General features: G+C 54.4%; 1 protein-coding gene across 1 annotated transcript in view; it reads right to left on the bottom strand.

The window, feature by feature from the left end:
* The window catches only part of IGSF21 (immunoglobin superfamily member 21), a 246518-nt gene extending 245594 nt beyond the window's left edge, over positions 1 to 924 (bottom strand). Inside the window, exon 1 of the mRNA XM_056123072.1 lies at positions 551 to 924. Coding sequence (XP_055979047.1) covers positions 551 to 620 — 70 coding nt within the window. The 5' untranslated portion in view covers positions 621 to 924. The remainder of the gene's footprint in view (positions 1 to 550) is intronic.
* Between the last annotated feature and the right edge of the window lie 11354 nt (positions 925 to 12278).

Below are 12278 nucleotides of genomic sequence, written 5' to 3'. Positions count from 1 at the left end.
TAGCAAGCTCACACATTCACCGTCACCCTCATGGCAAAACTGCCACATGCTTACACCCCCAAACCCTTACTCACACCTCACACTCTTCGCCTACCAGCCCTGCACACACACACACACACACACACACACACACACACACACACACACACACACCCTCTTCCCGAGAAACTGACACCGTCCCTCAAACACGCGCACACCCTCACCCAAACAGCCTCATCCCCAAACGCACTCCTGCACCCTGTGTGCATCTAGCCCCGATTCGCGGACACACCGACGCAACAAAGACACATGCACACACACACTCATACACACACACAGAGGCACACACACACACACACACGGGCGCACACACGCGCGCGCGCACACGCGCACACGCGCGCACACACACTCATCCTGGCACCCTGGCACCCTGGCACCCTGGCACCGGCCCGCCGGCCCGCGAGCGCCTTCTCCGAAGGCGACATGCCCTGGCCCCGGCCGAGCGGAGCCGCCGCGCTCGCGGCCCCCGACGGGCGCGGGGTCCGGGCCGGGCCGTGCGCCCCGCACTCACCGCGCGCCAGGTCCAGGGTGGCGGCGAGCAGCAGGCAGACGCAGCGGCGGAGGCTCGGCGCGGCTCGCATGGTGCCCGGCGGCTGGCGGCGGCGGCGGCGCAGGCGGCGGCGGGTCCCCTCGCCATGGGCTCACGCGCGCTCCAGCCTGGGGCCGCCGGCCGAGACGGCGGCGGGCAGCGCGGGGCGCCGAGGGGGCGCCCCCATGCCGCCGCGGCCGGGCTCCTCTCGGCTCGGGGCTGTGCGGGGCGTCCTCCGCGGCTCCCGGCTGCGCGCGGCGCCCTCCGCGGCCCGACTGCGATCGGCGGCCGCCGCGCCGGAGTTTGGAGCCGAATCGCGCTCGCTCTGCCCGGCGCTCGCCTCTCCCGGCGGCGCGAGCGCCCCCTCCCCGCGCCCTCCCTCCGTCCCTCCCTCTCTCCCCGCACCCCGCCCCGCGCGCCCTCCCCGCGCCGCGCTCTCCGCTGTATTATACAGACTTTTCTTTAATCCTTTCTGGGCTGTTCGGCTCTCGTCCGCTAAGCCGATTTATTGCAGGGAGGAGAGCTCTCTCCCTCCTGGCCCCCTCCCTCCCCATCCCTGTCTCCCACCCCTCTTCCGAGCCCCCCCCATCCCCACTCCCCGATGTCCCCTTTGCACTCAGAACTCCGTGGATTATGGCACTCAGCCCTACCCAAACTCACCTCCTACAGACCCCCTTTCCCCTGCTCCCATCCCTGACACCCCCTCCCGCAGGGTAAGCAGAGGGGCCTTGCCTCTCGGGAGGACCTCGAACAGGGCAGGGTGCACCCCCAGAACAAGAGGGCTTGCCACCGAGTCCTGCCCTCCTTGGGAACACTCAGAGCCATGGGGCTTCTGAAACTTCCCCAGTGATGGCCGGTCTACTCAAGGAGCCCACAGGGGAGCAGCCTGTGTTTGGTCCTTTCTTCCAAGAACAGCCACGCTCTTGGATGCAGCGGGGGTAAGGAGCAGGCTGCTTCCTCCTGGCAGAGAGCGAGGCTCACCATTTGGAAGGCTCAGTGCCCTTTCTCCCCAGGCCTGAAACGGGAGGCTGGCATCTGGTCCCCCACCCCCTGCCTCCCGCACACACACACCATGAGTCTCAGGCCTGTCTGCAGGCTTAGAGGTCTCCTAGGGGGGCGTGAGGGTGGAACAAGAGATGGGGCACTTGGACACATGGTTATATCCCAGCAGGAGCCCAAGAGATTGGCAAGCCCCGAAAGAATAGCAGAGCTGGGGGCCCGGTGACTCAGAGCCCCGGACTCTGGGCTTCTGTGCCCTCCGTGATGGTGTCCAGTGAGGCATCTTGAGCTGCTGCACTTTTAGAAGCCTCACCAGATCCTGCATTTACCTCCACAGCCGGTTCCACCAGGAACATCCCAGCACGGCACCTTCAGGGGACATGGGGGTGGGGACCCCCGGGGAGTGGGTATGTGGCTGCAAGAGAGATTGTAGCTCAGAAGCCTTGTGCCCAGTGCCCATGACCAGGCCTGGTGAGGCCCCGTCCGCAGACCCCTCCAGGCTTCTCTCCCTGGCTCCCCAGGCCGTCATGCAGTGCAGCAGGCAGGCAGCTCTTGCCCGCCCCAAGGGAAGGAGCGATTTGCATTTATGAAGATCTGAAAGCAAACCATTCACCTGACAGGCTTTAGAATGATCCTCTCAGTAAAATAATAATAATGATCGTAATAAACCCTTATAAATAGGTGTTTGATTACAGTTTGTCCCTACGTGGGTATTTTTTTTATTTTTTTTGAATCAGACTAATTGGCTGCCAGGCTGATTGGGCTGGATGTGGCTTCAACACCCAAGTCTTAAGCCCTCTCGGCAGCTTGTTCTTTGCACCCCCTCACCCCTCCCCAGGCGGTCTCCCCCTTTCCAAGTGGCAGGGGGTCAGTTTGAGGTCATCTCTCCCGCACACCCTCTTTTGGACCTGACCTGAATGTGCCCTGAGGTGTAGTCCCTGAGTGGCCTCCTCCTCCTCCTCCTCTTCTTCCTCCTCACCTCTGATCTGGGTGAGCATCAGATGGACCCAGGTTCAGCCCAGGAGCAAAAGCCCCAGAAAGGCCTGACCAAGGAGAAGTGTCAAGGTGGGATGACCCTGATATTAACTTGGGCTTCTCTTGGTCACACCAGGTGGACTTTCCTGGGTGGTGGGTGCTGCTGCCAATGAAAGACAGACAGACAGTAGTTCAACAGCTGAAGTCCTGAGCTGGTGGTGGTCTGCATCCCCTGTAGTGCAGTACTACACTATCTGGGGACCAGGCAGGACTCAGGACCCATACCCCACCCTGTCTCCCAGTCCCTGTCTGTACCAGCTGGGAAGGAGCACTAGTGGGTGCCAGGAGGTTTAACAGAGTGGTCTCTGTGGCACCCAGGGAGAGACCACTAAGGAGGAAAAAGGCTCAGAGAATCAAGAGTGGACTGCTTTGGGGGGTGGGGGGGCTAGAGAGAGATAGCACAGCGGGTAAGGAGTTTGCCTTGCACGAGGCCTGGGTTTGATTCCCAGCATCCCATATGGTCCCCTGAGCACCGCCAGGAGTAACTTCTGAGTGCAGAGCCAGGAGTAACCCCTGTGCATCGCCGGGTGTGACACAAAAAGAAAAAAAAAAGAGTGGACTGCTTCGGAGGGCCCGAGGATGGGGACCTCACTGTGCCCCCTTAAGTCTCAGAACCACTAAAATACCCACCCCCTCTTTTAGCATTACCTCCGTGTTACAAAAACAATCCGTCTTCCAACCAGGGCCTGGCAGAGTGAAGGCCCATAACCAATCCTTGTTAGATGGGCAGGCAGATGGTTAGATGGACAGGTGGCTGGAAGGAGGCAGGACACCTGGCGCCATCCACTCTGCTCTCCAGCCCTCAGCACAAGGCTGCCCTGTGCAGGTTAGCGGCCACCCCATTCAGAGAGCCAGACAGCCCAGAAGGACGACAGGATGCCCTGCCCAATGTCCTTGGCTTCCTGAATGGGCACATGGCAGAAGCATGGTTATTGCCCCAAGGGGGCTGTCCCTGGGAACACCCCCGCAGCCCTCTGGCGGGGGTGTGGGAGGGGAGGCCGCTCCTCCTGCTCCAGCTGCATCCAACACAGTTCCCAAGGTGCGGCCCCGATGAAAGGCACGTTTGAAGCACTTGAGAGGCAGTTAGCGGCAGGCACCCCATGACTTAGCCCAAGGAAAAGTCACCCGGGCAAGTCACAGGCTTTTAATTTGCTTAGCGTCCCTCAGCTCCCGTCTCCTAATAAATCGGCTGCCAGTGGCACAGTCTCCACTTTGCAGTCCTGGCACTCCGGCTCATGAGTCACCCTGGGCTCACTCCCTCTTCTGGCCCTTTCATGGCTGGGCAGGAACCTGAGACTTACCTGCTGGCAGCTGGACTTAATGTCTGACCCCTAAACCTCCCTCTGTCGTACTGCTGAGTCTGGCTCTCCCAACAGAGGGCGCTACAAGACAAAGCAAGTTTCTCTTCTCCTGACCCTAGGGAACACCCCCCCAGAGGTCAGGGGTAGGGGGTCCTCTGCGGCCTCTCCTTTATGTATTTCCAGGAAAGAGGAGGGCTAGTGAGAGTTTTACGGACACCCCCACCTTCAGCCTGGATTCTGAAGAAATGGGCTCTCCTGGCGTGGGAACAAATACTGGAACTGGAGAATGAGAAACGCGTCTCTTCTGTCCAGCACAAGTTAAGTGTCCAGTGTGTAGTGTCACCGTGGATTTGCACTGGGATACATCACGTGGATGTTATTATTATTATTCCTATTTTACAGATGAGAAAACTGAGGCACAGAGTCTGAGGAACTTGCCAGTACTATGCTGTAATAGAGCCAGATGTGAGCCCCGGAAGATGTTTCTGGACCAAAATACACACCTGCACACACACATGTACACACACCTCCTGGAAACCAATATGGGGCCTGGGTAATAAGAAATAAGGGAAAAATGCATAAGTTCTTGCTCAACACTCTTTTGTTCATAAGAACCCTCTGTCGAGCCTTGTGTGTGCCCAATTGTCAGGTGAGTAAGTGGTCTGAAAGAAGGAAAAAGAATTGTCCAGGGTATGGGGCCATGGAGACAGTGCAGAGCTTAGGATGTAGGCCTTGATTGGGCCTGGCCTGGGTTCAAGTCCCCCCACCCCAGATGACCCACTGATCATTGCCGGTGTGGCCCTGGAGACACAAGGGCATATAGGGTCCAAGCAATACCACATCTTGGTACTGAATCAATTACCCTGGGTCTTGGGTCTGCTGGAGCACCACTTGGGAGCACTCCCCCCCCCCCCATCCTTCCCTGCCAAAAAGGCTTGTCTAAAACGGCCAAAATGGAGAGACACGGAGTTCTGGGACCAGAGGCTTTCTCTAGCCCTGTACGAGTCACACATCCATGCAACACACATTTCTCCCCCTCCCCCGAACCCTCCTCCCCTGCCCCGCCCCATCCCCATTTTCTGCTACTTTCTGCTTTGCCCCCTGCCTCTTCGTGCTAGGAGGTAAGCCTCCACAGGCCGCACCCCAGACAAGATTGAGCTGCTTTCCTTTTTATTTGTTTAAATTAAACACAACTGAAAGTGAACGCCTTAACACTGGTGACCCAAATCGATACAAAATCAGCCACTTGGAATTAAGTGCGACACTGTGTCCTTAATGGACCTCAGTCCCATCTGGACTCAGGCAGAAGGGCCCCAGCCAGTTTTCCTGGGGGGAGCCTGGACAGTGGGCTGCTAAATGGTCCTGAGCTTTACAGGCCTGAGAAAGGAGCTGGGTGAACGCGGAGGAAGGGGCAGCAGGAAGTTAAGCCATCAGGGGCATCTGAACCACGTGGGGGCAGAGAAAAGTAGATAGCACTGGAGACGAACACTCCCCAAGCTGGGTCCCGACCACTGTTTTCCTTGAAATTTTATAATAAACATTTCATGAAACAAGGTTCTCCAGCTGAATATAGCCGAGAAACGCAGCTTAGGCCATTCCCCACTTCACAGAGATTTACAATTCACATGGGCATATTAAAGGCTATGAGAAATTCTGTCAAGTTTTCCAGTTTTATTTACTTGTAATCCAAACTTGTTTGGCCTCAGGACCCTCTTTGAATAAATACCTAATAACATCTTACGGCCAGAGTTCTGTAAATCACAGGATGGGGGAAGTCCTGCTCCAATGCCCAACCAATGACTTGATCTCTTCCTGGGTTGTAGGATTGCTGGTGTAATAGTTGTATCATGACCATGGCCAACTGGTGGTGTTTACTGAGTGCTTACTATGTGTCAGTTACTGCGGGTTTTGTTTTGTTTGTTTGTTTTATGGGGGAAAGCTCACACAGCAGTGCTCAGGGCTTACTCCTGTTTCTACAATCAGGGATCATTCCTGGTGCAACTCAGGGGACCTTATGGGATACCAGGGATTGAACCCAGGTCGGTCAGTCGTGTGAAAGGCAAGAACCCTACTTGCTGCCCTACCTCTCCAGTCCAAGTCACTGTTCTAAGTGCTTTCTTTGCACTAAGTTATGGATAAACATTGTGAATACTCTTCACAGCCCAATGAAGCAGTTTCTGACTCAACCCCATAGACAAGGAATCAGAAGCACATCGAGATGTGAAATCTCTTGCTTAATGTCATATTGCTTTTATATAACTCTAGGAATGTAAGCCAAAATGATGAGAACCGCAAATGCTTCTTCTCTGTATGCTTTGTTCCCGGTAAGTGGTAGGTACTCCAAAAATGTTGGATGAGTAAAGTAAAGTAAGTAAAGTAAATGTAATGAATAATGGACGGACAAGTGGATGGGTGGTGAATAAAAAGATAAATGAATAGATGGGGAAAATGGAAGAATAGGTGAATGGAAGGATAGGTGGATATATAGAAGATGGAAGGATGGCTGGGTAGAAGAGTGGATAAATGGGTGGATGGATGGATGGATGGATGGTTGAATGAGTCAATGGGTGAATGGATAAAAAGATGAATAGGTGGGTGGGTGGGCATGTGAGTATATGAACTAATGGATGAATGGATGGTGGTTTTTTTGACAAAGGGTTCATTGATAGAGGAACACACAGATGGAGAAGTAGATGGATGGTCAAGCCTAGGAATCAGCAGCAAGCTCTCACTGTTCTCACTATCACTGCATTTCCTAAGTTCGAAAGACCTGGACTTACAGGTATCAGACGTAGTCCGAATGGGTCAACAGATCTAGCCAAGCACAGTGACCAAATGCATGGACTCTAGAATCAGCTAGCCTAGACTGAAGTCCAACTCCAACACTCAAGAAAATGGCTCTTGGGTAGAAATAAGGAAGGAAGAAACAAGGACTTGCCTCACGTGCTTGAAAAAATTATTTAACTTCTCTGAGCTATGATTTCCCCATTGTAAAGTGGGGCTGGGTGGAGGGCACCAACCTCTCTGCTTTGGGATGCCGATTTAAATAAGACAATGCTTCAAATGATGCAAGCACTCAATAATTATTAGCTGTAACAATTATAACCCACAACCAAGACAGCCACACAATGCTATAATTACACTGCACCGTGATTCCTTCTTCTCACCCTTAGCTCCCTGAACTTTGCAGAGCAGATGGGGGAGGAGGATGGAGACTCCAGGGTCAAAATCACAAGAAACGCAGCAGATGGTTGATGTGACCACAGACCAAAGGGAAAGGGCAATGAGGACAGAATCTGAAAGTCGTTTTCCTTCTATCACAGTCTAAGGCTTTGCTCAGTCTGTTCTGACTCTGGACACTCGTCTTCAAAATTGTCAAGATTGCCCCAGAATCTTCTAAGAAGCAGTCAGTCCCCCAGCCTTTCTCGCCAAACTGCAATACCACCTACTGGCAACAGGTGGCACCATCTAATATATCATCTATCCATACTAACCTTGCAAATTTGAGGGCCTCAATTCTGTAATACCAATCAACTTCTGATCTCACAAGCGTGTTAAACTTTAGTATTTTCACAATGAGGCGTGCTGACATGGATCTTATTTACTTAGACCCCTGGGTTAGTCTCGACTTTGTGATGGGTGCATACCATAGTTGAGGAAACTGAAACAGGGAAGCAAGAGGGTTAGCCTCCCCCACCCCCCTCCAGCTGAGTTCTCACCATGGGAAGTGCCTATTGTCTGCACAACGCAGCAAAGCAATATGGTCCTTGCAACTCCTTTATGAGAGAGAAGGTTCTGTGAGGTCCTGGCCCAGTCCCTGGCACCTCCAATGGCATACTGCTTAGACCAGGCTCACCAGGTTCACCAGGTTCTTGACAGAGCAGGGAGCAGAAGAAAGGTCCCGTTAGCAGGGTGTCATTCAAGTGGGATTGTAAAGACCCCTAGTAAGGAACTTGCTCTGGTGAATTACAAAAACCATCCAGAAGAAACAGGTCATTTCCTCCTGCCCCCAGTCACCTCATTCTGCTTTGAGTTTCTAGGTGCTGAAGCATTTGAGAACCCCCAATGGATGCAGGGTGCAGAGAGCTGGCTTCATTGTCCCAGGCTCCCAGACCCCCACCAGTAAGAGACCAAAGGCCCAGCCAGCTTCCCCAAATTCTTTGCTCTCCCATGGGCACAAACCCAACTCTACTGCCCTCATCTCTTTCTACAGACACACAGAGACGCTCTCAGGACTCAGGCTTTCTGGAGGTGAGATCTGAGACTTTGTCAGACTCCTAAAGCTGGAACGAAAAACTTCTGGGTACAGGATGAACCCTCACACCCAAACCACAAGAAGTCAGCACCGGGGGAGGAGTGGGGGTCTAGGAAAGCTGGGGTGAGCAGGGTAAGGAGATCGAGCTGTGGGTTATGCAGGGTCTTTGTGGACACCCAGAGGCCATGAATGCCAAAGGACAGCAAAGGAACCACGAACACTTCGAAGAAACCTGCTTTGAACCAAGTGCTCAGGACCCCCTGTCCTCTGTGGACTCCATGACACCCAGTATGCGACACCCCCACAGACACACGGGCAGAGCCCCAGCCCCAGTGGGAGCGGTAGTCACCCCAGACTCCTCACCCCTTTTCTCTTCCCTCTTCTCTCCTCAGCTACTGGCCACAAACACCTGTCCTAACCATCACCTGACTCCATCTCTTCTCTGCTGACAGTGCTGCCTCTCTTCTGCTCCCGCCTTGCCTCCACTTACCCTGTGGGCGGGGGGGGGGGGGTGGGTGAGCAGGGGAGCTGGGCAGGACTAGATCCCTGGAACCAGGTCAGTGCACGGGCACTGTCACGTTCCTGCTGATTCCAGGCGTCCAGGCAGTATGGACTTGGTAGCCCCCGGGTGCAGCTTTGGGGACCCCTAACCTCCTAGTGTTACTCCAGTGTCCCCATGTAAATGGTTCTAGGGGTTTCTGTCCCCTTTCCTCCCAGAGGACATGATGTCCAGACATGCGCTCTGGCTTTCTCTGGGCAAGATGCTGAGCTGGATGCCAGGGTCATGAGCACAAAAGATGTGGGTGTTTCCTAGAGGAGCTCACCATGGGCAGAGCTGGGTACCGCAGTGAGACAGGGCCCTGCCTAGTCAGGCTCACCAAGCCTTCTCACTGTCAGAGCCCCAGCCCCCTTACTGCTCCACATGTCTCTCCTTCCTGGAGGACCCCCTCCCGAACCTCCAGTCCTCTCCCCACCCAGGCCTCTCCTGTAAGGAAGGGTTGATTCTCAGCACTGCCCCCAAGGTCTGGATCCTGCCTAGGGAACCCAGTCCCCACCGTCCATACCCCAGATCACCGGGATATGCCAGCAACCTCAAGTCTAGCAGGACCTCCCCATGAAATTCCCCATCGGCTGCAGACCCCAATTCTCTTGACCAGCATCCCCATTGCAGGCTGGACTCTCCCTGCAATTCTCCACCTTCACCAAACACTGTCTTGACACGCTCTTCCTTCTTTCCAGCCACCCTTCCCTCTTCCCACCATCTTGCTTCCAGCCTCTCTTCTTGTAACCCTCCCACCCCACCCCACCCCTTTGGGCTAGCTACTCTTGCTCATGCCCCAGGGCTCAGCATGAGCTGTCACTCAGTGGGGGAGTCTTGGGGGCTGCCTTCTCTCTGATTCCCCTGCCCCGGGAGGTTGGGGTATGGTGGGAAGAGGAGTAACAGAGCATAGGCAGAGAGTGGACAGGTGGGAGTGAGGAAAGGGGGACGAAAGGGAGGAAGAGCTTCCGTCGAGGGCCAGGCTTGGCCTCAAACATTGGAACCAAACTGAGTACTGTTGGCTGGAAGAGATGACAATGATTCTAAAAGAAACTTTTCTTTTAAATGAATAAATTAATTTCTGGTGAGGAACTCCCAAAAGTTCCCCTTCCTTAGGGTACCTGGGATCATTTTTGGGGATGTTCAGTCCACTGTGGCTCAATGTAAGGATCTGAAGATATGATGCTTCTTAGACCTGAGAGTTCCAGGGACCACCAGGACCACCCAAGGGATGCTTAGGTGCCTCCACAGTGCCCTGGGGAATCATGGGCTGTTGTGATTGAACTCAGACTGGATGGATGCATTGGGCCCTAACCCCTGTACTGTCTTCCCAGTCAGTAAGAATACTTTTCCTTTGGGGTTATTCCCAAGCAATTCTCAGGGGTCCCCTGGAACCCTACTATTCAGTCAACAGGATAGGAGGTTCAATGCTTGGGCCACGAAGGTTTGACTCAGGCCCTGCAGTGCCTAGGACACTCTCAAAGTAACTGGGGGCTCTGGGGGGTCATACTTGGTGATGTTAGAGGCCCTCCAGGGCTGCACCCAAGGTGTTTGGGGTACTCTGTGATGGTAAGGATGGAGCCTGGGGTGCATGCATGCACGGTATCCTCTGTACTATCTCCCAACCCCACACAGATACTTTTGGTGGCTGATGTTTTGTGCTCAGGGCTTACTCCTGGCTCTGTGTTCAGGGATCACTCCTGGAGGAGCACAGGAGAGCATATGGGGTGCCAGGTCTAAACCCAGTTGGTCACGTTTAAAGCAAAGGCCTTACCTGTGCCAGGTCCAAACCCAGTTGGTCACGTTTAAAGCAAAGGCCTTACCCGCTGTCCTACCTCTCCAGCTTTAGAAACTTTCTTAACCAAGGCTGCCTTGAGGGACCTCTGGCCAAGGTCGGAACATACTCTCAGTTTCCTAATACCTTCCTTTTAGGGGAGGGGGGATTGCTGGGGTTGAAACACTAGATTCCGGGGAATACAGAAGCCTGGAGCCCACTGTACCTGCCGGCCACCTCGCAAGCCGCATGGCTCAGCGGTGTGTGTGTGTGTGTGTGTGTGTGTGTGTGTGTGTGTGTGTGTGTGTGTGTATGTGAAGGGTGTGGAGGAGCTGACACTCTCTCCAGACCCTGGCCATCTCCTCGGTCAGATCAGCCCTCCCGCCCAGGGAGCAGCTGTCTCAATGCCTCCTGCTTCCAGGTCCAACACTTACTTATCAAGATAATTAAATTCCAGCTCCTTCCAGCTGCCCCCTTCCAATGTCAGGAGGGACAGGAGGAGCTCCCCGTGAGCCATTCCTTGCAGCTGTTCGATAAGCCCCATATTTCACACCCCGAGTGGCTGCAATTCAGCGGTGGGAGAAGTGGTTTTATTTTTATCGTGCGCGCAGGCATATAAATATGTACGAGGAGCTCAGAAGCACTTTAGGGTCTCTCCGGAAGGAAGACTGGCTCTGGGTGAGAGGGAGCATGGCAATTAGTCCGGCCAGCTCCAGGCTCTGCTGGCTACAAAGGTGCTGCTCCCGCCAGCTGCCCCAGCCCCTTTCCCTCCATGTCTGCCCATGGGCCCCTGGCAACAGGAGCGGTGCCTAGGCAAACTTTGAACAAGATTTTCGGGGGTCTCCCCAGCAGTATTCGGGACACCAGGAGGCAACTCCCACAATACTCTGCCAGACGATTCAGTTCAGGCCTTGGGCCCAGCAATATGGCACTGCTCAGGCCCAGCAGTGCCAGAATGGGGTGGGGACAGGCATGCAGGGATTCAAACTTGGTTTATGCACATATATGACAAGAGTCCCCAACCCCCAACTTTTCTTCCTGACTACTCCAAAACTGTCTAGCTTTTCCCCTAAAGCGAGATCTGAGTCCTCACCCTAACTGTGCCATGTAATAGCTGTGTGCGGCCCTGGATCTGCTCCTTCCTCTCTGGGTCTCAATATCCATGTCTGTAGAATGGTCTTCCCCCTGCCTTCCCTGGCAAACTCCCAGGTTTTTCTTTTCTAAGACATTTATTTAAAAAAAAAAAAAGATAAAATACAATGAAACATTTGAAAATGAGCTCGGAAACTGGGACACCCACTGGAAAAGCCTTATTATCATTCCTCCCAGCCACTCACTTGGAGCAGGTAAGGCCAAGTACACACAGGACAGCGGCCAGTGAGCCAGGCTGTGGATGATACAGACACTGCAGGGCAGGGAGGGGCTGTTTCTGACCTCTGGGGAGAGGGTGGGCACTTTTGATGTCTCATTGGTCTTGAACATGAGAGTGAAGCCTGGGGGTTCCTCCTGGGCACGGAGGCAGAGCGGGAAGTTGAGAGGGAGGGAGGGAAGGTGATGAACCAGGGTCTGGCCACTTGTGATCTCTGGCAGGCCGGCTGCTCCCAGGAGTGGCCTGGCCTTCACACCAGGCAATAGGCCAGTCTGTACTTCTCCTGGGGACACTGGCTGAAGAGCTTGCATGGGGTCCCCCAGGTAGCTCAAGGAGACCTTGCTGGTCCAAACACAGGCAGACACCAAACAAGGTAACTTGGCTTGGCTCAAATGACAGTCGTGGGGAGAATAGACAAGAGACCAGCCGGAGCTGATCC

Source organism: Sorex fumeus, unplaced genomic scaffold, assembly GCF_029834395.1.
Source record: "Sorex fumeus unplaced genomic scaffold, SorFum_2.1 ptg000047l, whole genome shotgun sequence".
Taxonomy (NCBI): domain Eukaryota; kingdom Metazoa; phylum Chordata; class Mammalia; order Eulipotyphla; family Soricidae; genus Sorex; species Sorex fumeus.
The sequence above is the reverse complement of the archived record's forward strand: the minus strand, read 5'-3'. Positions and strand labels throughout refer to the sequence as shown.